The following is a 26,786-nucleotide window of genomic DNA, read 5'->3' on the forward strand; positions in this document are numbered from 1 at the left end:
ATCAAATAAAATAACTTTGCCATATCCGTGTCCTAAAGTTGGACTTTCAAATGTACCTTCATAATATTTTCACCATCGTTAAAAAGTTTTTATATTTACCACGACATTTAAATCTAGCATGACCGTCTTTTCCATAGTGTCGTGTGACGACGAAGGTCGGAAGTTGTTCCAAAATGTCAAAATTACGTGTAAATTACGCACTAGCGTATTAACTAAGCGCATCCTGAGTCTTTAAAACCACGCATGAAAACAGTGACACATCCCACAGTTATATTATTGTGATATTCCAAGGAAAGCTACTTGATTGGGTAGGGGGCCGATTTTAAAAATGTGCATGCAAAATTGCGCGATTATATTTCCCCCAAATAAAGAGATATTTCATGCTGCATTTGTAGCCCGCGGGGAAACCGGCGAAAACGCCATCTACTGAGACGACCATTCACTTTTAACTGTCAGATAATAAACATTTGTGTATTATTGTTATATAGAATGTGATCTCTCGGTCTCTCTTGACAGGATTATATATTGATTTTAACTAAATTCAACAAAAAATTCTAAGCAAATAATAAAAACTTAAATGTATCATGTGTTAAGTAACGTTATAAAAAAGTTTATTACAAATTAGACCAAGGGTTAGGTTCATGAAAAATAATATCAAAGCAATATTAGAACAATTTTGCAAACCGAGGAGTCAACCACTCGTTGCTTTCATCGGTTGAGCGTAAACGGCATATTTTCCCTTGTGATGTAAATGCAGCACAGTCTCGTTGACATAACCCACACCGCGTTGGATAGCAGAGGACTATCCCTGTACATTGTCCTTTGCCTTATCAGTTAGTGTGACGACTTGGATGGGAGACAGTGTAACACAAAGACGAACGGCTGGGGGAGGTGGGAGAAGCAGTAGCTGCTTACTTTACCTTACGTAAAGAGAACGTTCCTGTTGTGGAACTTCTGTTTTTAATGTAACGTTAATACTCAAAAGGCTAACATTGCTCGTGAGTCATGTAGCTGTCAAGCTAGCAGGCTCTAAATAGATTCTTCCTACAACCATACTTTTCACCCGGAAGTACGGACGTATGAGTGATACCTAGTATAAAACGAGCAGCTCGTGTCACTGTGTTTGGGACGTTATCGCAAACAAGATACTCATGTTTTGCTACTTAAATCCTTGCTGTAGAGGGGGCGAGTACGTTTTGGTGTGGGGGGCCCTTTTGTGGGTCCCTGGTGGATTGTATGCATAAGCTTTAAAACTTTAAACTTTAAAAGTGTAACTTCCCTATCCCGTAGTACTATGGATTTATACTGATTATTGTTTGGTATTTTATTCATGGAGTCTGAAGTTGTGTCTTGCCAAAAAAGCAATGGTATGTAATAAGATGTTGAACTGGGTTTGGTGTGACTTTTCCCCATGCTATCAAAGTAGGCCTATAGCTAAATATTTCCAATCACTGAACAGAGTTGGACACATTTGTTTTGTATATTGTTTTCTTTCAGTTTAATCTACCATCATGGTGAACCAGGTTCAGCCAGGGGACAGTAGTTGGCAGTCATGCAAGAGCGACTCCAGTGGGGCCAGCAACAGCAGTGGGGAGAGCTCCAAGGAGAGCTCTCGGTGTTCCACACCAGTGCTAGACGCAGACCGGTCGGACAGGCTACGGGACAAGATGCGGAGGAGGATGGAGTCCGGAGACCGCTGGTTCTCACTGGAATTCTTTCCTCCCCGCACAGCCAGTGGGGCTGTCAACCTCATCTCAAGGCATGTGAAATCAGACTGGAAAATACAGGAAATACAGTGTACTTAGAATTGAGCTACCAAGCCCATACAGTACAAAGGCTGTACACAAGGACATGGTCAAATAATTTTTGATATAATGATTAGTATCAATAGTATTAATTCATAGTTTGCTTGTGTCAGTGACCCATTTTTGACTTGGCTGGTGTTCTAGAAAAGAAGGTGGAAGATCAGTGTCATGGTTCATCAACATAGCAGTATCTGTAGTAACTCAAGCATTGTAAACACTGATACCAAACAATAGCTGGACAATTTATATTTGACCTAATTTTTCCTCAGATTTGACCGTATGGGCTCTGGAGGGCCCTTGTTCATTGACATTACCTGGCATCCGGCAGGGGACCCAGGCTCAGACAAGGAAACATCATCCATGATGATTGCCAGCACAGCAGTCAACTATTGTGGCCTGGAGAGCGTTCTCCACCTGACCTGCTGCAACCAGACCAAAGAGACGATTACCGGTTATCTGGGTAAAGCAAAGCACTTGGGTCTCAAGAACATCATGGCACTAAGGGGAGGTAAGAAAGGTAGCATTTGTTTACATTCAAAATTACAGGAGTGGTGGTACCATGTAACACTGTGATTCTGAGTGGTTGAAATTATTATGAATAATGAAGTAAATGTGTGCTCCATTGTTTATCCAGTAGCTTGTTCAGTGTGTGGACTATTTAACCTTATGTTTAAAGGCAGGTTAGATATTAAGAGAACTGCATTGAAATGGCACATAAGAGGGAAGGCATGTACCTGATCTGTGGATAATGTATGTTTATTAGTGCTGTCAATCAATGAAAATATTTAATCGCGATTAATCTCATGAATGTCATAGTTAACTTGCGATTAATTGCAAATTAATAGCACATTTTTATCTACTCTAATTGTCCCTTGAATTATCATTTTAATACTGTTGTCAACATGGAAAAGTGGATAGGCTTGCTTTGTGCAAATGTTTTTTATTGAAAACAACAATGTGTAGTGTTATATTTCACACTAACATTTTCACTTTGAGCAGTCATTCACATTTGAATGAATCAAATCTCACACAATTTAACACTGTCAATAAACTGATGACAAAATAAATAAATAAATACTTGGTTACAAAAAACCCGCCTCAACAACCCTTTCTAAGGGATCAAAACAGGGTGATCCAAAATAAAGTTGCACATCATTGTAAACTAGGACTGAGGTTATTGTGCAGTTAAACCATGGCTTAAACTTTCCTTTCTTAAGTTTCCTTTGAACATAATAGCGTCCATATGCTTCTGTTGAAAGCCATCCCTTATCGCCTGGTTTTGACAAGGAGGCAGCGGAGAATTTGCATCCGCCGTGTGTTTGGCCATCAAGTGGTATTTCAGACTGGATGTGCTACGGTGATAATTCAGTCAATACACACAGATAACTTTGGTCTTGTCAGTCGACCCATCTGGCAACATTTTGAAACTAAACCTTCCATTCAGAATCTTGTTCACATCCATTTCGGCGTTTCGCACTTGACATCCACACAAACCAGTAGCCTACTTAGCTTTTACAGCTAGCGAGCAGGCAAGACCAAACACGTGCGTGGGTTGTGCCTATTGTTTTGTTTCCAGTTTACAATCTGATCCTGTAGTTTTTCTTATGTTACTAGCAGTGGCCACAGCTTATAAAAAACTACAAGTTTTCTAGGTTACAAAGAACATTAATCTCGCGCTAAAAAAAATGACGCTTTAATGATGCGTTAAAATTGATTTGCGTCACCGCGTTAATAACGCAATATTTTTGACAGCACTAATGTTTATATAAAAGTCATACTGTGAAAATAAAGCTTTGACAAGAAAGTCATAAAATTTCAACTTTATTCTACAGTGTTGGATATGTTTTTCCATCACAGTGGCCTTAACCTGTCTTACTGCTTGCATTTCATACATTGAATCTCTTACATGCTGTTTAATTTCATTTTGCTGTCCAGACTTTCTGAAATCAACGTAGATACAATCTTGACATAAAACATGGATTTGGCCTAGCAGTATGAGCAAGGCCTCTTCCTTACAGATCTGATTTAAGAAACAAATCTGTTTTGCTGGCAGACTGAATAGAACCTTTGAGTATAGCCTCAGAAATCATAACATATGGCTGCCAGTTAATGTGTGATATTCTCATATCTCCACAGACCCAGTGGGAGCAGACTGGGAGGAAGAGGAGGGAGGCTTCAACTACGCCATCGACCTTGTTAAACATATCCGATCAGAGTTTGATGATTACTTTGACATTTGTGTTGCTGGTATGTTTTGTGCCTCCATATCGGTAGTAGTCAGTTTAAATGGAATTCCTTTTGCAGTTTCAGTCAGTGATTTGAATAAGTTTGTGTGTACAGGATACCCCACAGGCCATCCTGAGGCAGAGAGTTATGAGGAGGATCTCAGACACCTTAAGGAGAAGGTGGATGCTGGAGGAGATTTTGTCATCACCCAGCTGTTCTTCAGGGCAGAGACTTTCCTCAAGTTTCTGGATGACTGTAAGGCAATTGGCATTACATGTCCCATCCTACCTGGAATCTTCCCAATTCAGGTAACTCACTGTGGCTTCCAAGAACAGGAATACTGTTGTTATTATCATGAACATATCACAGGCTGATTTTTGATGAGGTCATGCTAGGAAACCAGTCCTACAACTTCATGAAGCAGTAGGTCCAGTCTTAATTTTGCATTGGCCTTTTCACACACACACACACACACACACACACACACACACACACACACACACACACACACACACACACACACACATACACACCCACACTACAGTACAGTAGGGATCACATGTTTTATTAAAGACAAGTAGCTCTACTTCACTAATAAAGTGAAATAAAGAGTACTTAAAAGAACATACTAAATACAGAAAATAATGCTAAGAAATTATGTATTAGTAGGGTAAGAGTAAGATATTTACATCCATTAAGACCCCCAGAGCAGCTTTTCATGTGAATATCCACTGATTGAGGAAAGGCTAAACAGGGTTCTTTGTTTTTGAGAATGCAGTTCAACATTGTTGAAAAGTTTTGCCAGTAGTCTGATTTTAAGGAGTTCACTCTGCTCCTGCTGTAGGATTTTATTTTAGTCGCCCTTTACTGTTACTTTGCCCTGCTATGTTTCATTGGACTCACCAGGGTTTGATCCAGAAGGCAGGTCAACTGATAAATTTGCTGGGCTGATATAATTGACCGATATTAGCTATATTAGCTTTGTCAGTATTGGTTGTTGGCTGATCAATCACAGGAAATCAAACTGAAATATCGATAACCAGATTCTGGTGAGCACCACATAATTTCCTGTGTGCACAAGATAAGGCTGGTTGATGAATCTATCTTGATAGGGGATCACGATTAAAATTACATTCATGATTGTGGATAGCAGTGTCACTTCAGAGCAAAGCCTACAGGGAATGACACATGATCACAGGATATACTTTACTGGAGTCAACAGTGCACATTATCCATAAGTGCAACAAATGGAAGACTGTATGATCAATTCATCAAACCCCTTTTACACAAGCAAAACACAAACTTGCAGAAATGTGATGTCAGAGGTGAGAGCACTCACGAACAGAAAGAACTGATAAAAAGGAAAGGGAAATAACTGAAAGGAACTATATTTGGTCTGAATGACCAGTTTCCACATGATTTAAGTGAACGCTGCCAAGTACCCAATCCTGAACGACTGCAGGAGAAACAGCAAGTGAGTGTCCCTGGCCTTGGATAAACAACATTGACAGCCAACTCCTTTGAAACACAAAATTCACAAAATTAAACACACCATAGGCATAACGATCAACATAATGTACCTGTAAACCTCTCCCTTACCCTGTGTTGTATTTATTTTGTTTGATTCTTTTTTTCTCTTTTCACTCCACACCTATGTATGCACCAGCTTCGCTCATTACATACATGCACACACTAGTGTGCACAAGACTATACACTCAGACTGCTGTCCCACATACAAACAAAAACGCACACTCCAACCCTCACATCTCCTCGTGTTCATGTCTCATTAAGGGAAGCCAAGCTTCCCCTGGCTCCCCCATAGTTTGCATGCTTGAAAGGCTTCATAGATTGAAAATGGACTGAAGCCAAAGTTGAATCTGCAGCCAACATATGTTTGTTAGGATAAAATTTCAAACAAACCATCCACTGGGCTAAAGCCGAACTTTAACTACTTTGTTTCCAGGGGTACCAGTCTCTGCGTCAGCTTGTCAAGCTGTCAAAGCTTGAGATACCAGAGGAGATAACCAAAGTCATTGAGCCCATCAAAGACAATGATGCTGCTATCCGTAACTATGGAATTCATCAGGCTGTGGAGATGTGCCGTGTGCTGCTGGACAGTGGCAAGGTACCAGGCCTCCATTTCTACACGCTGAATCGAGAAGTAGCCACCATGGAAGTGCTCCGACAGCTAGGCCTGTGGATAGAAGACCCCAGGTCAGTTATCTCTAAGCCTGCTTAATACTGTGGAACATCAGTTCCCTCTCAGTTAATTGTGTCCTGTTCAAATATGCTTCAGATATTCTAGTAGAGGATAGACATACTTCCACAGTATTTCCAAGATAAACCTAATATTTACACACAATAGATATATTGTTTTTCACATTGCACATGTATGTATATCACAGTATGGCTAGTGTATGCTAAATCCCAAATCTATGTTGAATATCAAATTGATATTCAGTGCTCTTTCCCACTTTAGACAAAACCATCATGTTTAAAGATGTTCTTTTTTAATTTAAGCTGTTTTGGATCATTAATTTAGACAACATTTTGTGAAAGAATAATTTGATCATACTTTCACAATTCAGTTCCATTCAGTAAACAATAACATCATTAACCTTGGCTTTTAAGTCCCACATACACAGCTCCAATTTGTATTCAGTTCAGTTGCCAGTCCTAACTAATGCTGCAGCTTAAATCTGCAACAAGCAGGATTCTTTCAGGCTTACTGAACAAAACATGAAAGAACCACTTCCAGACCAGTCAGCTATGTAGGAAAAATGCATTTCCTGTAAGATTTTGGTGGATAAAATTGTACAAGTGCAACAGAGCCGAGTGATGTCATTTAAAACAAGTAGAATGACTTGCTGATCTGTCACACTGGAAATCAGGGGCACACGATTTAGGAAATCTCACAATTCAATTTGATTTTGATTCTTGGGATCACGATTCAATTCAAAATCAAATCACGATTCAAAACAATTCCATTTTAAAATCAATTTGTTTCTTGATTCAAAATCAATTCTTGGTTCAGTGCATTCACAGATTTGGTTCTAGATTTGTCATTTGACTGTGGTAGACACTTTGACACATCTCAAGGAAAAAAAAGTCATATTGAATCAAATGTAAATGTTTACTACTCAGTGTCAACCCTGAGTAAGATTTATTTTCCTTTAGTCCAAAAGGTAAATGAATACTCAGTTCAAAAAGAAAAATTATTGCAAAGATGAACTGCAAAATGCAAACCTTCAATTAAAAACTACATTTCAAACTTCACATTGCAAAGTGCAAATTCATGTCTTTATTTAAATTGATGCCTCAAATAACAAAATTAAACAAACAATAGCTGTGTGCTACATTTAGCTGTAAACTAAACTTATCTATGGACTCAAATATTCAAATAGAATAAAGAATAACAATTTTAGCCACAGGACTCCATCTGAAACACTTCTTTCTTTTCCCGGACTTTCACATGCAATAAGTCAGGAACACACAGTAACACAAACTGGGCACATTATACTTCCTAACATCAGAAGTAGCCAAATAATATAACAGGCAAGTTGCAACAAGGATTTGGGGAAAACAATAACAGTTGTGACACGGGCAGCAGTTTTAGAGCTCGCAGTGCAATGAGGTTGATGGTGTGTGTAAAACACTTAACATATTTTAAGTTGCCCAACTGCGTAGCAGTTACCATGTTAGTGTTATCAGTATCTAGTACCATATTGGTGGTTGTGAGCCCCTATTCCAGTGCGACGTTAGTGTCACTGTGACTGCTTTCTTCAAGGCCTCTTTGATATTTTCTTTTGTTTCTTAGTAAAGCTGAGGGACCACTTTCTCAGTAAATATATAATACATCTAGGCTCAATTGCCTTCGAGACCATAAAATCCAAATGATTGCCTTCATTGGCGATGGGTTGTGTATGCTTTTCTCTAAAGTACTCCTAGGCAAGCACTTCGCTTCCTTCTTGCTCATGTCAAGGAAGTGGGCTTGGGTGTAAACCAGCGCGGCATAGTCACACCACCTATGAGATTTAGTGAGTAAACATATGTCAGAAAAAATGGAAAACAGCATCGTCCCCAGACTGAAAAATGTGTATCAATTTCTTTGTGCACCCCTACTGGGAATACAGTAAATGTTTACAATTCAATCTGTGGTTATAAAACATGACATTTACTGCTGCTAGAAAACACATTTTCACAGCACTCCTCTGGACATCAACAGCATTAATGTTAAAGGTTATATGTTTTTGAGATTATTTATTATAAAAAAACACAGCACACACTGATTTAAAACATAGCTTTTGTTTATTAATGCATTTGTATATGTTTGTATTATTGCTTTTTTTGTTTTGTTTTTTTGTATTATACAGTTGTGTTTTGTTTTTGTAACTTTTACTGTTTTGCAATTATTTCATCAAATCATGTTAGATATGCTGCTCTCCATCCTGAATGTTGCATATGATCGGTTGTTTGTTACAAGCCCCACCTCCGATGTGTACAATCTCATAATTAATTATCCAGGATCTCAAAGACAGCCTGAGCAGATTCAGCGTGTTTTGTGGACCAGGCCCCATGCTCTTTGTTTGGACCAGACTTATGATTTTGAATTACAATGGCAGGCAGCGTTTCAGAGCTTGTTTTCTTTACCAGGCGGCCTCTTCCCTGGGCAGTTAGTGCCCATCCCAAAAGGAAGGTAGAAGATGTTCGACCCATCTTCTGGGCATCCAGGCCCAAGAGTTACATCTACAGAACCCAAGACTGGGACGAGTTCCCCAACGGCAGATGGTCAGCTCAGTTACACATGAACAGATTTTACATGACAAAATTTGAATGTCAGTTTCCTCATTAGTGCATTTTATTTAGCGAATAATTGTCAAATTATTATCAACAGGTTTACATAGTTAATTTGGATGAGACAAAGTTTTGTAAATTGGTGTGAAGCATACTGTCAAAAGATTAAACAGTGTTGATGTCTTCAGGGGGAACTCCTCATCACCAGCTTTTGGTGAGTTAAATGACTACTACCTGTTCTACTTGAAGAGCAAGTCATCCAAAGATGCATTGCTGCAGATGTGGGGTCAGGAGCTGATGAATGAAGAGAGTGTCTATGAGGTCTTCACCTGCTACATCACAGGCCAACCAAACTGCAGTGGACACAAGGTAGACAAGGTGGAACAGTGAATATTGTTTCTACAGTTGTGATGACTGATAACTTTCCTCACATGAAACTGTTGAAATGTGTTTGCCTTCTGATGTTTTCTGTTTGGTTCTTGGAACACAGTATAGTTTCCTAATCTCAGATAAAGTTGCTTAGTGTGCTCTTACCTTAGAATAAAGGCAGTATGAGTAGAGATCTGAAACTGTGACCAGCACTACGATTGGTTAAGGAGTTTTAGCTGTACATTTTCTGACACATTTCAGTTCAGTTGTCAGTCTTACTTAAAGGAACAGTTCAGCAGTTTGAAAAGTGCTGGTGGGTGTATTTTTGAACTTTGGATAGAGCCAGGTTAACCTGTTAGGTTAACCACATCATAACATAATGCACAGACATGAGACTGATATCCATCTGAACATCTCACTCTCAGGAAGACTCTAATCAAATATAAGACAATATACCATGTTGATCACAGGCTAAGGTTCCCCCTACTCCTAGGTGATGTGTTTGCCATGGAACGATGAGTCTCTGGCGCCAGAGACCAACTTGTTGAAAGATGAGCTGGAGAAGGTCAACAGACGAGGAGTCCTCACCATCAACTCCCAGCCTAACATCAACGGCAAACCTTCCACAGACCCTATTGTAGGCTGGGGACCTGCAGGAGGCTACGTGTTTCAGAAGGTAGGAACATTTTGTGTTGTTTGTGCCCTTGGCTCGAGTGGTTTTGGAGTGGGGTGTTTTTGTCTGATATGTTGCCACAATCCTCTTGTGTTAAATCAAACAGGCCTACCTGGAGTTCTTCACCTCCAATGAAAATGTGACTGCTCTCCTCAAAGTACTGAAAAAGTATGAGCCCCGCGTCAACTACCACATTGTTAATGTGCATGTAAGTTTGAACAGAAAGCACTTCTGTGTCATTCTGTGTTAGTGTCTGAGTATGCAATATATATGATCAATATGTAACAAACAATATTGTGTACAGGGCCGTAACCTGACAAACGCTCCTGACATGCAGCCTAACGCTGTGACATGGGGGATCTTTCCTGGCAGGGAGATTGTTCAGCCTACAGTAGCGGACCCAGTCAGCTTTATGTATTGGAAGGTAAGATAAACCAGCTAATGTGCTTAAATTCAGGAATATTCAGCCTTGTTCAGGTTGCTTGTTTTTGCAGGAACAAAGGCTCCAAAGTTGAAGGGGGGCCATGAACATTTAGCAAAAATTAGTGACTTTAAAAATTCATTTGTATGAGAATGTAGTAGTGATTGTTTACCCCCCAACTGATGAAAGTAACTTCATCACTCAAAAATGTCATCTTTCCATCCTAATGAGTGATAACGGTGTGCATTTGTGGTACTGAGTGGAGATACTATACATTGCATGCATAAATACTGTAGATGATATAAAATGACTTGCACTGTGTGACTTCGAAAAAGAGAGTAGTGATGAAGCAATTCATCCTTTTTGTTCATCTCTTGTTTACATTGCATTGGATCAGCAGGCATCGGTAAATATTTTATATATGCAACAATATGATGGAAAACTTCATATATCACACACACACACACACACACACACACACACACATATATATATATATATATAAAACACATATCTGACAGATGTGTTATTGGTAAGACATCTCTGTCAGACTCTAAATAAACACAGGTGTTGTTTAAAAGAAATGTTTTTACTAAATAAAATGTCTGGTTACTTGACACATAGCTGTCTGACATCATTTGGTCATTTCTATCCAATCACATCTTTTTACATTCTACAGTATAATAGCATATATTGCGCCACATATCCAAGCAGTGATGGCATTAAAAAGCCTCTGAGCTGTAGAGCAGCTCTCCGTGGAGAAGCCTGTCCAACTCCCTTGTCTACTCCCCACTATTATGCCCCTTCTGAACTTACAATATGTACCATAACAAGGGCAACATATCTCTCTTAAGAGTTTATTACTTCAGAAAGTGTTGATGTTGCAAAAGTCAGTTTTAACAGTTTTAGTCAAAAGTCATTTTTGTTAAGTGTTTCAAAATATTTGTCTGAACACCATCTCCTCACCTTTGAAGTACCATGTGAGAATCAGAATCAGCTTTCTTGATCAAGTATGTGTACACACACAAAGTATTTGACTCTGGTTTTAACATTGCACTCAATGCACTTTCTTGGGAAAAAGGACATACGGCTCAACAAGGACAGAAAGACAAAAAGGTAGAAAGACTGAACAAGTTAAGTTAAGAAGGGCAAACATATCAAATAAACAAGATATACAAAGAATGGTTAGGGAATAAACAATATTGGGATTGCAGGGATTTATGTTGATAGTGACAGTGAGTAATGGCTGTACATGTTAAAAACCCTGCATTGTTGGATCAAAACTGGCCAGTCAGTGGATAAGCACTGATGTGAGGGATTTTCTTGGTTAAGAAAGTTGAGAAATGCTTTTAGTCCGAGTCCTAACACAAGGACCAATTATGTCACTCTGGATGGGTCCTGCTCCCTGCTCATACCTTTGTGTATTTTGCCTGTATTATGAAAAGGTTGGTGTCTTGAGAGATAACAGGGATATGTGGTTGATGTGATAAATAAAAAAAACTCAAGCAACAAAATGTTATCAGAAGCACATTGTGTTTGCTTACTAGATGTTCTCACCAAACCTGCCCCCATGTTTTCCTCAGGATGAAGCCTTTGCCTTGTGGATCGAGCAGTGGGCCAAACTCTATGAAGACGAGTCTCCTTCACGGATGATTATCAAATATATCCATGACAACTACTTTCTGGTCAATCTGGTAGACAATGACTTTCCTTTGGACAACTGTCTGTGGCAGGTCATTGATGATATGTTTGAGCTACTCGATGCACCTCCAGTGCCACTCAACATTGGAGCAGTCCCTGAATGAAAGAATTTTTAGGGGAAGAAAGTGGAACTGTTGGTATTTTATGCACTGTCTAAAAAGAGACAGTCTAAAAAGTCTAAAAAGAGACTTTTTATACTTTTTTAATTTTAATTTTAATTTAGCTTTTTTTTTTGGAGTGAATGGAAAATATGTTGGAAAATGAAACTATTTTCTCACCTAAGCAAGATCCAGAGCTTTGTACAAAACATCTTTGACCTCTTTTTTACCTCCATGATGAGTAGCTTCATCCTCTGGAGCACTCCCAGCTTCTAAATTATGCTTGTTCTCATACAGGTTTTGGGTTCAGTCACCTTGTCTCTAAGAGTTTCCCTATGGACAGATGTCACTGAAAAAAACAAGGAAAATTAGTTGTGAACATGCTATATACTTTTAAAGTGTTTTCAGAAAATGTTTTTATTTTCACAGAAATATTTCAAATATGATATTTGAATTAGATTTTAAAGTGATTTTTAATGATGTCTACTGATAGAGACATGTATAAACTCTTTTTTAATCTCATGATGCTATGACAAGTTAGTTGGATGTGTGAGCTATTGATGACTATTGTACCACAGACCACAGCTATACTATCTACCTACTGCCATAACATGTTTTAAGTGTGCATCATATTTGTTTGTTCTGCCTGCTTTCTAAAGCTCAGTGAATAGTTCATCTGTAACGAGTAACCTGGTAAGTGTGTGTTACCAAGTCATAAAGTGAAGAGCATCCAGCACCTTTATTTATTATTCATGAATGTGGAAAAGAGCTATAGCTATAATCATATTATTAGGTGTTCAGGCTGAAGTACCACCATTACATAAGTCCAGGCCCTAAGACAGTGCATGACACAGGTAGGGATTTTCCACATATTGACTAACCTGGTAACAACAAATCCTTACCACAGAACAATGAAAGAGGTGGTGGCGATAAGTCTAACCACGACACACACTGGCAGCCTTACTTTAACCTGAGGCTGTCAGGCATGTCACCAACATCAGACAGACAGGACTTACCTTTGCCACATAGACGTACAACCCTATGGGCAACGTCATATATAACAGTACCTGAACAATTATTGCAGAAATTTTTCTAAGTTCAAGTATGCCATTAAAAAACACAATAAGGAGCAATAGAAAACATCCTGACTGGGAACATATTGGTACGGGATGTGTATGGCCCAGGACAGGAGAGCTCTGCAACAGGTGAGTAAAACTACCCAGAACATCACTGGTACCCATTTACCAAGTTTCATTGATATTGGTGAGGTGGGGTGCCTGGCCAGAGCCCAGTCAATATTAGAATATAATATCTACTGTAGCCACGGCGTGTTTATCTTGCTGCCGCCTGGCAAGTGCTACAGATGTAGCTATCTATGTTACCAGGATCCTATGTTTCCAGTGTTCTTTGTTCCCCCAGTTCAGTATTCTGTTAGTACAATTCAGTCCTCCCATTGTGTTTGGGTCAAACCCTGACCTGACCCTTTGGTATGTTCCCATTATGTGCCATGTTAAATCTGGGGAACTTAAGAACCTGGGAACATAGGAATGACTCTGAAGTATCCCCTGCCATACCACCATAGACTACATTAATGACTTATTTAATCATCCATTTATGTGATTTTTGCTTTGTGAGTAGAATAAGGGACTACAACTACATTGAAGTTGTAATACATTCTACAACTGTGTTGTTCCCTGTGTTGTAGAATGATAATTAACTGTACCTTGTACTTTCTATAAACAAGCCATGCAAGCAAAGGCAAAGGCAAATTTATTTGTATAGCACAATTCATACACTAGGCGATTCAAAGTGCTTTACAGAAGCATAAAAATACATTAAAATCATACATTTCAAAAAAAGAAAGAAAGAGATTAGAAGAGAATATAAAAATAAAATACAATACAGGAAAATTAAAAACAGAAGCCAGTAAAAGACAATAATTTAGCATGTAGAATGATTAAAATCATTGAGCAAGTACATTTACTTTAAGTAAAAGTTGTGGCAAATAATAATGTTTTCAACCCTGATTTAAATGAGCTGACAGTTGGTGCAGACCTCAGGTGTGCAGGGAGAATGTTCCACAGGTGAGGAGCATAATAACTGAAAGCTGCTTCACTTTGTTTGGTTCTGATTCTGGGAACACACAATAGACCTGTCCCTGATGACCTGAGAGGTCTGGATACTTATGGGGTTAATAAATCTAGAATATACTTTGGTCCTAGACCATTTAATGCTTTGTAGACCAACAGTAAGATTTTAAAGTCTATTCTTTGACTCACAGGAAGTCAATGTAGTAATCTGAGGACTGGTGTGATATGGTCCATTTTTCTGGTGTTTGTAAGGACTCGTGCAGCAGCATTTTGGATCAGCTGTAGTTGCCTAATTGATTTTTTTTTTTTTTTTTTTTTTTTTTAGTTTAGGCCAGTAAAGACTCCATTGCAATAGTCCAAGCTACTGAAGATAAATGCATGAACAAGTTTTTCCATGTCTTCTTTGGACAGACATCCCTTAGTTCTGGTTATATGCTTCAGGTGGTAGTAGGCTGATTTGGTAATGAGCTTTAAATGGTTGTTAAAATTCAGGTCAGAATCAATAATTACACCAAGATTTCTGGCTCTCTCTGTTGTTGTCAGTGACATGCAGTTAAGTTGAGCACTGATCTTTGACCTTTCATTTTTGGGGCCAAAAACTTCTGTCTTATCTGCATTAAGCTGAAGAAAATTCTGGCACATCCACTCATTGATTTGATGAATACACTCACTCAGTGAAAGTAAGGGACTGTAGTCATGTGATGACACAGAAATATAAGTTGTGTATCATCTGCGTAAGTATAATAAGAAATATTATGATGCTCCATAATCTGAGCTAGGGGCAACATGTAGATATTGAAAAGAAGTGGTCCGAGAATGGACCCTTATGGCACCCCACACATCATCTTTTTTCATTCAGACACATGCTCACCAATTGACACAAAGTAGTTTCTATCTTGTAAATAGGATTTGAACCAGTGTAGTACAGTGCCAGTTAGTCCCACCCACTTTTCCAGTCTGTCAAGAAGTATGTCATGATCAACCGTATCAAAGGCAGCACTGAGATCTAATAATACTAAGACTGAGGTTTTGGAAGCATCATTATTCAGATGTATGTCATTTAAAACTTTGATAAGTACAGTCTCAGTGCTGTGGTGTGGACGAAATCCAGACTGAAATGCATTAAAAAGATTGTTCTGCATCATGAAAGCATGCGTTTGTTGAAAAACAACCCTTTCAATAATTTTTCCTAGAAAGGGAAGATTTGATATTGGCCTGTAGTTACTTATTACTGAAGCATTCAGATTAGTCTTTTTTAGGAGAGGTTTTATTACTGCAGTTTTCAAGGCCTGGGGAAACTGACCGGACTGAAGAGAATTATTTATTATCTACAACACATCTGAAGCTATGCAATTAAAAACTTTTTTTTTTTTTAGGGTTATCAAGGTAGCATGTTGTAGATTTTAACTGTGATACAGTTTCTGTCAGCCTTGTATGATCTAGAAGGTTAAAATGTGCTAGATTAACTGGAGAACAAGAAGGCACAGATGGACCTATCATTTTGCCTGAGCTGGAGCTGCACACTGTTTGTCTTATCCTTGAAATTTTATCTGTAAAAAAGGCTGCAAAATCATTGCATGACTTGTTGGACAGCAATTCAATTCAATTCAATTCAATTTTATTTGTATAGCGCCAAATCACAACAGAAGTTGTCTCAGGACACTTTCCATATAGAGCTGGTACAGACCAAGCTCTTTTATCTACAAAGAAACCAACAATTCCCCCATGAGCAAGCACTTGGCGACAGTGGCGAGGAAAAACTTCCTTTTAACAGGCAGAAACCTCGAGCAGAACCAGACTCTGGGTGGGTGGCCATCTGCCTCGACCGGTTGGGTGAGAGAGGAAGAGCAAGAGAGGGAGAGTGAGACAGACAGACAGACAGACAGACAGACAGACAGACAGACAGACAGACAGACAGACAGACAGACAGACAGACAGACAGAAAAGCAGTCAGAGAGAGAGAGAGAGAGAGAGAGAGACAGCAGCTCAGGAGGAACTGATTCTGTGGGGTTTGTCAGTCTATCCACATCAGAAAATAAAGTGCGGGCATTATTACAGTTTCTGTTGATAATGTCTGAGAAGAATGCTTGCCTTGCCTTCTTTAGTTCATGGTTATAGGTGTGGAGACTGTTTTTTTGCTACCCGCGCTCTGCCTGTCTGCAGACTCTTTGGGCGATGGAGTGAACAATAGTCATAACTTTGGAACTGAAATGATTTACAAGGTCATCAGTTGAAGCTGAGGGCAGTGTTAGTGATGGTGTAAAAGACTGAGTGAAGACTGCACAGGTGTTATCATTAATAAAACGCTTTATGATTACCTCTGTTCCACTTTTGTTACGAATAGTAGGTGTAGCCATTTTAAATGACACACAGTAATGATCAGAAAGAGCAACATCCGTCACCACGACCTCAGAGATATTAAGCCCTTTGGAGATAACCAAATCTAATATATGCCCTTTGTTATGTGTTGAATGTGTTACATGCTGAGATAGGCCAAAATGATCCAGTTCTTTAGCACATCCATCTCTGAGATTATCAACATGAATGTTGAAGTCACCCACTAACACAACACAGTCAAAAACAATACAAATAACAAAAACAGTAGATTGGTAAACTCATCAGAAAACTTTGCATTGTATTTTGGGGGCTTATAGATGGTTACGAAGACTGATCAACAGGGAGACTTTGATTGAATGGCAACATATTCAAAAGATTCAAACTGACTGTAAGAGACTCTCTTGCATTGAATGCTATCATTAAACAAAATGGTGACTCCACCTCCTCTCTTATGCATTCTTACTTCACTTATGAAACTGAAATTCAGAGGGGCTGACTCATTGAGAACTGCCGTGCTGTTATCTTGTCCTAACCAAGTTTCAGTTAAAAACATAAAATCAAGCTTGTGCTTGATGATAAAGTCATTGATTAAGAATGATTTGCCTGCCAAAGACCTAGCATTTAAAAGAGCTAACTTAAATGTGCTAAAAAGTCCAACATCCCCATGTTTTAGAATGTGGCTGACATGGAATACCTGTTAAATTCGATGATGTGATGTTTCTGGAGAGATGGACCGATCTTCTCCTCCTACCTATTGAGACATGAATTAATGAAGCTTCCGGCACAATGGGCCCTGGCTTTTCCTTGGAAAAGTCAGGCATATAATTTGCCTTAAAAGCTGGACCCAGAACACATCAGTTACCAACACAAATAGATGGCTGTGCTGGGCTCTTACAAGGGGACTGGAGTAGGTTCAGATCAAGCCATGGAGGGGGTGGAGGTGGTGGAGGGGGACAGGGTGGTTGTAGGGGGCGAGGTGGAATTTGGGGGGACAGGATCCCAGATGGGCGAGGAGTAAGATACCAGCGCTGACAAGTTTGTTCATTTGGTCAGTAAACTCCAGCAGGGGGGAGGAGGGTGATGGGATACCCAGTGAAGATGATGAGCTAGATGGAGTTTGGGCAGTTGGAGATGGTGACCTAGGTGGAGTTTTAGTGGTTGGAGATGGTGACCTAGGTGGAGTTTTAGTGGTTGGAGTCAGTGAATCCTCACGAGCAGTGGCCTCTGGTGGAGGACATGAGGCATCCCCTTTTTTGCTCTGGCGTCCCTCATGGTTAGAGCATACAGGCAGGGGGAGTTGGTTCTCCTTCATGTTTTGGTGTTTGCTGCTTTTGTTTGGATTCCTTTTGTCTCTTGTCCTTGGGAGTGGGAACAGTGTGACGCAGGAAGAAAGATAGGTTGCAGGCAAAAAGTTTTACTTCTGACTTGTTTAGGGGAAGTCTGCCTCCTTTGAAAAAATGTCTGCGGTCCCAGTGTAGAGGTTGATTAGCTTGAGATTTTGCAGTGGCTTACTCATCAGTCTATTGCTAGCAAGAAGTTGCATTCCACAGGCAGTGTCTGTAGCTCAGCTGTGCAGTTCCACAAAATCCACTCTGGAAACGTTTTTTGTTGTGAAGAAAAAATATAAAAAATCTCCAGGTTTATTTCCACAAAATCACAGGAAGTGGCTGGCTACCACACTTGTTGCAACTAATTACTTAAAGACAAGGTAAGAAAACCGTTTGTTTCTCCAGTTACCAAGCACTGACTGCCCGCACACGATAAAAACCAAAAGCTCTAGCCACTCAATGCGGTCTTAAAGGGGAAGTACTCTTTTTATCAACACATATGAAATCACATGAAAACATGAATTCCAATAGACTTTTTAACCTTTTTAACCATTATATAAAGTTATAAATGAAATTCTTAATTATTAAACCCCTCTGTACTTATATTATTGAATTATGCATTTTCTTAACACATTTTAATCATATGAACTGCATTTATAACCATGAACTGTACTTCTGTCTCTACATACCCGGCCCCTAATTGCTTTCCAGGGCAGAAACAACTTATAAGAAGAAAGTCTTTCTTTCTAGTAACACAAAGCAAATATCACTCAACCAGGTATGTAACAGTCCTTCTCATGCTGCTTCTTGCAGTAAGCAGAGCTTTGTTATTGGCCTCTCAAGCTCATTAGTCTTTGTCTTGACTCGAACCTTGCGGACCATTCCATGCTCATCCTCCTCCATCCTGTAGTCTTGATGATCCTACCCATCAGCCAGGATCCCCTAGGTGCTGACTCGTCGACGATCAAGACTACATCTCCTGGGATGAAGTTCCGTGATGGGTGGTTCCATTTCTGTCTTTTCTGGAGTAGAGGCAAGTACTCTCGGGTCCAGCGCTTCCAGAATAAGTCACTCATGTATTGGACCTGCCTCCATCTTCTGCGTGCATAATTGTCACCTGTCTGGAAGAGTCCCGGTGGTAAGTTTGGTTGAGTCTTCAGCAGCAACAAGTGCTGTGGGGTGAGAGCTTCCAGATCGTTCATGTCATTTGAAGGCATGGTAATAGGCCTGCTGTTCAGAATGGCCTCACATTCACAGAAGAAAGTTTGAAGAGCTTCTTCATCCAAGCTTTGTTCTCTCAGCGTAGCAGCCACGATCTTTCTGATGGAGCAGATAATTCTCTCCCACACCCCTCCGTGGTGTGATCCGGACAGAGGATTGAATATCCATTTGATGTCACGCTGGAGCAAGCAGTTCTCAATTTGTGAAGTATTCCACTCCTTTATTGCCTTTCTGAGCTCGCGGTCAGCTCCGACAAAGTTAGTCCCATTATCGGATCTCATTTCTTTAACTTGACCCCTCCTTGCTATGAAGCGATGCAGAGCATGAATAAAGGAGTCTGTTTCCAGTGATGTCACCATTTCGATGTGGACCGCACGACTTGCAAGACAGGTAAAAATTACCCCGTATCTTTTTACGTAGGATCTTCCTCGCTTTACACTGAATGGTCCAAACAGATCCACTCCACTTCTGGTAAAAGGTGGTTCGTCCGGTACAAGTCTGTTTCTTGGTAAATCCGCCATCATTTGTGTGCCTGATGCACCATGTTGCCTTTGGCAGGTAGTACAGCGAGACAGCATTTTCCGGATTGTTGAGGGGGCGTTGATGATCCAGTATCTTTGACGTACATGAGACAAGACATGATTGCGTCGGCTGTGTCCCAGTCGCTCATGTGCATCCTGGAGAATCAGATCAGCCACATGATGATCTTTAGGCAAGAGCATCGGGTGCTTGGCTTCAGCTGGCATGGATGCTCGACTTAGCCTTCCTCCAACAGGAAGGATTCCCTCCTGAAGTTGCGGATTCAGTCTGAAGATTCGACTACCTTTTTTGACAGGCTCTTTTCTTTGAAGAGCAGACATTTCCTCTTGGAACTTCCTTTGCTGACAATGGCGGATGATATCCAGCTCAGCTTGTCGCAGATCGTCCAGAGTCAGGTAAGTCTGTTTGAGACTCCTCTTGTAGCTTGTCATTTCTTTGTTCACTTGTTCTTGGTTTTTGTATGATTCATTCATTTCTTTTCTCTTCTTTGACAGGTTCACCAGTGTTCCTTTGACTCGAGTGAGCCATGCCACCGCCTTTTTTAGCCGCATCCAGGAAGAGAAGTGTTCTGTTAGATGTTGCATTACATCAGTGTTTTCTTCCACTGCAGTAGCGTTACCGAGTATGCCTTTCTTGACCTCAGGATCTGCCACTGTAAGCTCCTCCAAGTGAACACACTGGTCTGGCCATTCTGATTCTGGCTTGCTGAGGAAGGCAGGCCCTGAGATCCATACTTCGTTCTGTGTGAACACACTCACCCTTTGACCCCTGGAAGCGTAATCAGCTGGATTAAACCGTGAGTTGATGTAGCTCCATTGCTCCACTCTTGATGCTTGTAAGATTGTAGCGACCCTGTTCACCACAAATGTCTTAAATCTGTTCTTCTCATTCGCTATGTACTTGAGTACGGCGGTGCTGTCTGTCCAGAACTTGGAATCTGACAGTGGAATCTGCAGTTCTTTCTTCAGTGTGGTGTCCACCTTAACAGCTAGGGTAGCTGCTGTCAGCTCCAGCCGCGGGATAGTTGTGGGTTTAAGAGGGGCAACCCTTGCCTTCCCTAAGATGAATGAGCAGTGTATCTGGTTGCTGCTGTTCTTCTGGACCAGGTAAGTGACAACACCGTAGCCTGTTTTGCTCGCGTCACTGAAATGATGTAGTTGAGCCTCCACTGTTTCTCCAAACTCTGGTGGTTTGAAGCACCGGTCCATTCCAAAGTTGGTGAGCTGCTGAAGCTCTTCCATCCACCTTGACCATTGTTGTGCGAGATGATCTGGCACAGCATCATCCCATCCTGTTCTCAGTCTGCACAGTTCCTGGAGGATGTTTTTGGCAGGCAGTACGACTGGAGACAATATCCCAAGTGGGTCGTAGACTGAACTCATCATTGCCAAGATTCCCCTTCGGGTGAGAGGCCTCTGCTGGATGTTGACATGGAACTTAAACTGATCTGACCGGATACACCACAGTACACCTAAAGCTCTCTTGATGGTAAGTGATTTCTGGTCAAAGTCAAGGGTTTTGACTTCTGTTGCCCGGTCCTCTTGTAAAAAGCTTGACAACACATTCCGGTTGTTGGTCATCCATTTTGTTAGTTTGAATCCTCCTGTTTGACAGATGGCTTTCAGGTCTTGATATAATTTGACTGCTTCTTGTTCGGATGCAACTGATGTCAAACAGTCGTCGACATAGAAGTTACACAAAACTGTATTCACAACTGCTGGATCAAAACTGCTCATGTTGTCTTCAGCGCATTTTCTCAAAGCATAACACGCGCAGCTTGGTGAAGAGGTAGCGCCAAACAAGTGGACCTCCATTCTGTATTCTTGCAGCTCTTGTGAGACATCGTCGTCCGGCCACCACAGGAACCTGAGAAAGTCAGCGTCTTCTGGTGGTACTTTAACTTGATGGAACATTGATTCCACATCTGCCATTACTGCGACTTGGTCTTGACGGAACCTTGTTAAGACGCCGATGAGACTGCTTGTCATGTCAGGCCCTTGAAGTAGTTGTTCGTTGATTGTGGTTCCTTGGTAAGAAGCGCCACAGTTGAATACCACACGTATTTTCTGCTTCTTAGGGTGGTAAACAACGTGATGCGGGATAAACCACATCTTTCCATCACTCCGTTTTAGGTCTTCATTTGGTACTTTTACAGCGTAGCCCTTGTTGATCATGTCGTTCATGAAGCTGACGTAGTCATCTTTGAACATCTGGTTTCTCTGAAGCTTCTTGTTGAGCGCTCGTTGCTCTGCAATTGCTCAATTATTGGGCATTTTCACATCTTTGTTTTTCAACGGCAACCCAATTGAGTAGTGGCCATTGACCAGCTTGGTTGACTCGATCCATAAACCGTTGATCTTCCTTGGACATTTCCAAATGCTCTGAGTGTTCTCAGGAAAATCACACTTGAATTGCTGAGCCCATAATTCTTCCAGTCGAGCCACTGAGATGCGATTTGTCTTGATCTGTGGGCATCCATGTTTTGTCCGACTTCTGATGTTCTCACGCAGCGGTCCGTTTATAGTCCATCCTAGTGCTGTACGTACTGCGTACGGTCCATCTTTGACGCTGCGGATTACTTCCTCTGGTTCAAGGGCTTTCGCCACATTAGTCCCAATCAGAAGACCAACATCTGCGTTGATTGAAGGAATTCATACACCCTGCAGATGTGGCCATTTATCCACATCTTCTTGCGTTGGAATGTTCTCTTCACTCACGGGGATAACCTTTTGTGCAAAAACTTCTGTGAGCTCAATGAAGTCGTCGCCTTCAAGGCTGCTCACCTCCAGGTCTGGTACAGCTTTGCAGGAGACTACCTTTTGTTCTCCCATGGTGGTGAGTAGGATGTTCACATTTTTTCCTTGCTGGTGAAGGTCATTTGCCAGCTTGTTAGTGCAGAAGGAAGCATTACTTCCTGGGTTCAGGAATGCATAACAAGTCAGCATTTTGTTTCCCTTCTTTGTCTTTACTTTCACAGGAACGATGGAGAGGATGCTGTCAGCACCCCCGGCCCCAGTCTGGGGGCCTGTGTCCCCTGCATCCACAAATCCGTTGACCATTTTAGGAGAATCGTCTTTATGCTCCATGTTCCAAACCTCTTCCCTTGGTGAGTCTTTGGGTTTCTGTTTTATGTGTAGGAGTGTAGGGTGTGTTGCTGAACATATCTGACAGCTTTTCTTTTCTTCACAGGCCTTACTCATGTGGCCTGCTGTAAGACAACTGAAGTGGAGTCCTTTGCCTTTGAGGAACTCCAATTTTTCCTTGTGCAACATTTTTTGAAGTTTTTTGCATTGTTCCATTGTATGATCTCCCAGACAGAAAATACAAGGTTTATTAAAGGCTTTATCCACACGTGTTCCTTTCTCCTGTGTTTTATTGTTTCCATCTCCAACATTTTTCTCAGTTTTCTGTGGTTTTACCTGGGTGGCCAGTGTTGTGATGTTTTTCTTTCCACCTGTCCTTCCAGTCTTACTCTCTGTCTGGTGTTTTGTTTGTCCTGGAATTTCACCAAACACGGGGTGTAATGCCATTTCTGCTTGCGTGTTGATGAACACTACCACATCTTCGAACCTTGTCCGTCGACCTTGTCTTTTCTGAATGTCGATGGCAACACTCCTGAATCTCTCTCTCAGTCTGTAGGGGAGTTTTGCAATGATTGTGCGCATGTTGGCAGCATTTTCCATCTCATCTAAGTACTCAAGGTCTGCCATTGCATTACTGCAGCTTGTGAGAAAGAGGGCGTATGACTCGAGTGCCTTGCTGTCATCTGTTTTTATGAAGGGCCAGTTTAAAGCTTTGTCTAGATAAGCCATGGATATCTTGCATTTATCCCCAAAGCGTTCTTTCAAAAGTCTCTTGGCTTCAGGATAGCCCTTTTCTGGGTCCATGTGAAAGCAACTGCGCACTAAGTCATTAGGCTGTCCAATGATGTGTTGTTCTAAATAGTAAAGACAATCTTTGCTATTTTCAGTCTTACTCTCTATGCTATGTTCAAATGCACTCATGAAGAGACGATATTCTATTGGATCTCCCTTGAAAACAGGAATATTCTGTGGTGGCAATGTAGAGAGCTTCTGTTGCTTTATTAGGCTTTCAGTGATGTCGTTTTGGCATTACATGACAGTAACCAGATTATCTGTACTCACAGAATTGTCCACTGGGTATACAGGAGCTTGTATGACATGGTCACATGCATCTCTTCTTGTTGTGTGGCTATGCTGACCGTCACTGTTACCACTTTTACTGTAGTTGACATCACACTTTGCTGGAGTAGAGGTAAGAATATTCACTTTACTTCCTTTGGTTCTGCCAGACGCTTCTGAGCCTTCATATTTTTTTAACACGGCCAGTTGAGCATCAGCTGTGGCAAGCCCGGCTTGTAGATCTAACTCTTCTTTTTCAGCCTTGAGCTCTAAAGCTTGTTGTTCTAAAGCCTGTCTCTTTTTCAATGTAGCTGACTTGGCTAACAGAGCAGCTCTTTCTAGCTCCAACTTTAAGCGTTCTGAATGAGCTGACGATATTACTGAAGCAGCACTGACAGACTTGGCTCTTTTAGATTTCTTGGATGTGAAGGACACACTATTTTCAGGTTTTATCTCATCATTAAGCCTGTTAGCTTCCAGTTGGCATAGCTTCGCCGCTTGTGACCATGAATTCACTTCTTGTACAAAGTCTGTGTGCTCACTGTTTTTTGGCTCGAACCAGTCCCTTTGATCTGTGTTCATATTCTCTTCACATCCTAACTGGCAAAATAAGTCTTTAACCTGCTCATTTATTTCACTGAAATCCTTTAGCAGTTCTTCATATTTGGTCAACAGTTCTTTTTCAGTGTTTTCTGCATTCACATCATCATCCATTAAAGCATACAGTTCGTTCTTTTTCTGTGTAAGTTGGCCCAATATAGCTCTTCTTGAGGATATTTTCATTTGCAGATTATGTTCCAATGCTCTAAGTGTTGGTTTAACAACTCTCTTTTCTTTTTCCTCAGTTAGTCCTACTGAGTTCTCTGTTTCTGTCCCTGCCATGATTGCTTTGAAGTCGGCACTTCCAGTAATTACACAGGTCCCATTTGCTAACCAACAGTCACAAAGCAGCAAATACGAGCCTCTTGCTAGCTAGCACATTAGCTCATTACTCACGAGTCACTTGCAGCCACATTAGGCTAAATGAGAACGTTTTTCCAGGTCCCTCGTTGAATCATGAAAACATCAATCCACAACCTCTCCACAGGTTCCTTGTCCAATGTCAAGCAGGTTTTCTTACTAATGTAGAGGTTGATTAGCTTGAGATTTTGCAGTGGCTTACTCATCAGTCTATTGCTAGCAAGAAGTTGCATTCCACAGGCAGTGTCTGTAGCTCAGCTGTGCAGTTCCACAAAATCCACTCAGGAAACATTTTGTTGTGAAGAAAAAATATAAAAAATCTCCAGGTTTATTTCCACAAAATCACAGGAAGTGGCTGGATTCTGAATTATTAAACCCCTCTGTACTTATATTATTGAATTATGCATTTTCTTAACACATTTTAATCATATGAACTGCATTTATAACCATGAACTGTACTTCTGTCTCTACACCCAGAAAAAGTTGAAATTGTCAATAAAACGCACTGAGTGGACATCACATGCAGTTGAAAGCCATCTGTTTACTGCCAACAATCTGCTGAATCTCTCTCCTCCTCCTCTTACTGGTGGTAAAGGCCCACTGAAGAAGACTTCAGCATTCAGAGAGTTCACTGCATTTAGCAGTTTACCTAAATCTCGTTTGAGCACTTCAGATTGTCATTTCGCAACATCATTTGCACCTGTGTGCAGTACAAGGTATTTCAGAGTTGGAATTTCTGCAGCAATACTGAGGATTTTGTCGGTCATGTTGGAGACTGTATCATCAGGAAAGCGCAACACTTTTGTGTTTCTGCTGTACATTCTTCCCACATCTTTAGCAGAATCACCAACAACCAGAGTCTCAGGAGCAGTCAGTAGCTTTCCGTGTAGCTTTCTAGCTTCTGACTTCCTGTCAGGCCTTACCCTTCTCTGTGAGTCCGAGAAGTTATCCAGGTTTTCAGTTGGAGATCCAGGGTCCTACAGTAGTGGGGCAAACCGATTTTATAACTGCACACTAGCTGGTTTGGGAGCTTTGTTGCTCATCTTCCCTTTAGCTTTTATCCACGGCTGTGTCTTACTCTGCACAGGTGCACAGGTGAGGAGGATGATAACGCAGGCCAGCCTGTCGCATCACAGATCTCTGGGCGCTGGGTTCTACCTGTTGGACGTCTCCCCATATCAGCTGATTTACTCTTGGACTTTGCCCCGAGAGCATTCCAGGGAGGACTAATACTGGCAGATTTATTGCCCGGTACACAGCCCTTTAGTTTCGAGGGAGCTGTATCAGAGCTAATTACCTGAATGTTAGCATTCTCCAGTCCGCTGTTTTGAGTCAGTGGCAAAGCGCTGTCATTTCCACAAAGTCTGTTCACTTTTGCATTTATTTCCAGATGCTGGACTTTAGTTTCCAACAGTGCAACCTGCTGCAGAAGTTTGTAGAGGTCATCTGTGGAGAAAGGAGGCATCTTGGTGCTAATTAGCTTTAGCTGCCAGCAGGCTTTTTCTGTTGGTCGGCCGAAGCAGGCTTTTTCTGTTAGTAGGCCAGTGCAGAGTGTATCCGTGAAATATCAGAGGTCGCAAGGGTCATCCACAACTTTTAAATGTGTCCAATTCAGCCAAAAATTAAAACTTTCAAGTTTAAGGAAAATGAAAACAAATACAGAAAATAAGATGGGAAATCATGAGCCCAGACAGAAACCAGCCACCAGAGGAGGAGGAGGAGCCTACTGCCAGCTACTTTATGACTTTGTGAGATTGTACTAAGGCACAGTGGTGCTAAATGGTAGGGAAAGCATGCTAATATGCCAATGTTTAGCACATATAATGTTAACAAGATTGACATCTTCAATGTGAGCATGCTAACATTTGCAAATTAGCATTAAACACAAAGTACAGCTTGATGGGAATGGCATTAGTTCTACAGGTATTTGGTCATCAACCAAAGTATTGCACACATTAAAATGTTGACCTGATGATGGCAGTGGATTGAATTTCATGACAATCCATCCAATAGTTGAGATATTACAGTGAAAGCCATATAGCTGAAAACTCACTGCCTTGTGGCAAAAAAAGAGGAAAAGT

At 40.9% G+C, this 26,786-nt stretch overlaps 1 protein-coding gene across 3 annotated transcripts; it reads left to right on the top strand.

The window, feature by feature from the left end:
• The first annotated feature begins 769 nt into the window (after positions 1-769).
• Positions 770-26,786, top strand: mthfr (methylenetetrahydrofolate reductase (NAD(P)H)). 3 transcript variants are annotated; one of them, XR_011602440.1, is made up of 13 exons: positions 770-891; positions 1,498-1,759; positions 2,075-2,313; positions 3,942-4,052; positions 4,146-4,339; positions 5,995-6,245; positions 8,685-8,819; positions 9,014-9,194; positions 9,688-9,870; positions 9,974-10,075; positions 10,172-10,291; positions 11,872-13,813; positions 26,422-26,786. XR_011602440.1 is itself a non-coding variant. In XM_070969547.1 (12 exons), the coding sequence occupies exons 2-12, from the start codon at positions 1,512-1,514 to the stop codon at positions 12,091-12,093; spliced, it is 1,986 nt and encodes a 661-aa protein (XP_070825648.1). In that variant the 5' UTR covers positions 770-891; positions 1,498-1,511; the 3' UTR covers positions 12,094-13,939. The 3 variants fall into 3 exon arrangements, 1 of the variants encoding a protein (XP_070825648.1); XR_011602441.1 differs by having other exon boundaries at positions 801-891; positions 4,158-4,339; XM_070969547.1 differs by lacking the exon at positions 26,422-26,786 and having other exon boundaries at positions 11,872-13,939.

The sequence above is a fragment of the Chaetodon trifascialis genome, chromosome 8, assembly GCF_039877785.1.
Source record: "Chaetodon trifascialis isolate fChaTrf1 chromosome 8, fChaTrf1.hap1, whole genome shotgun sequence".
Taxonomy (NCBI): Eukaryota; Metazoa; Chordata; class Actinopteri; order Chaetodontiformes; family Chaetodontidae; genus Chaetodon; species Chaetodon trifascialis.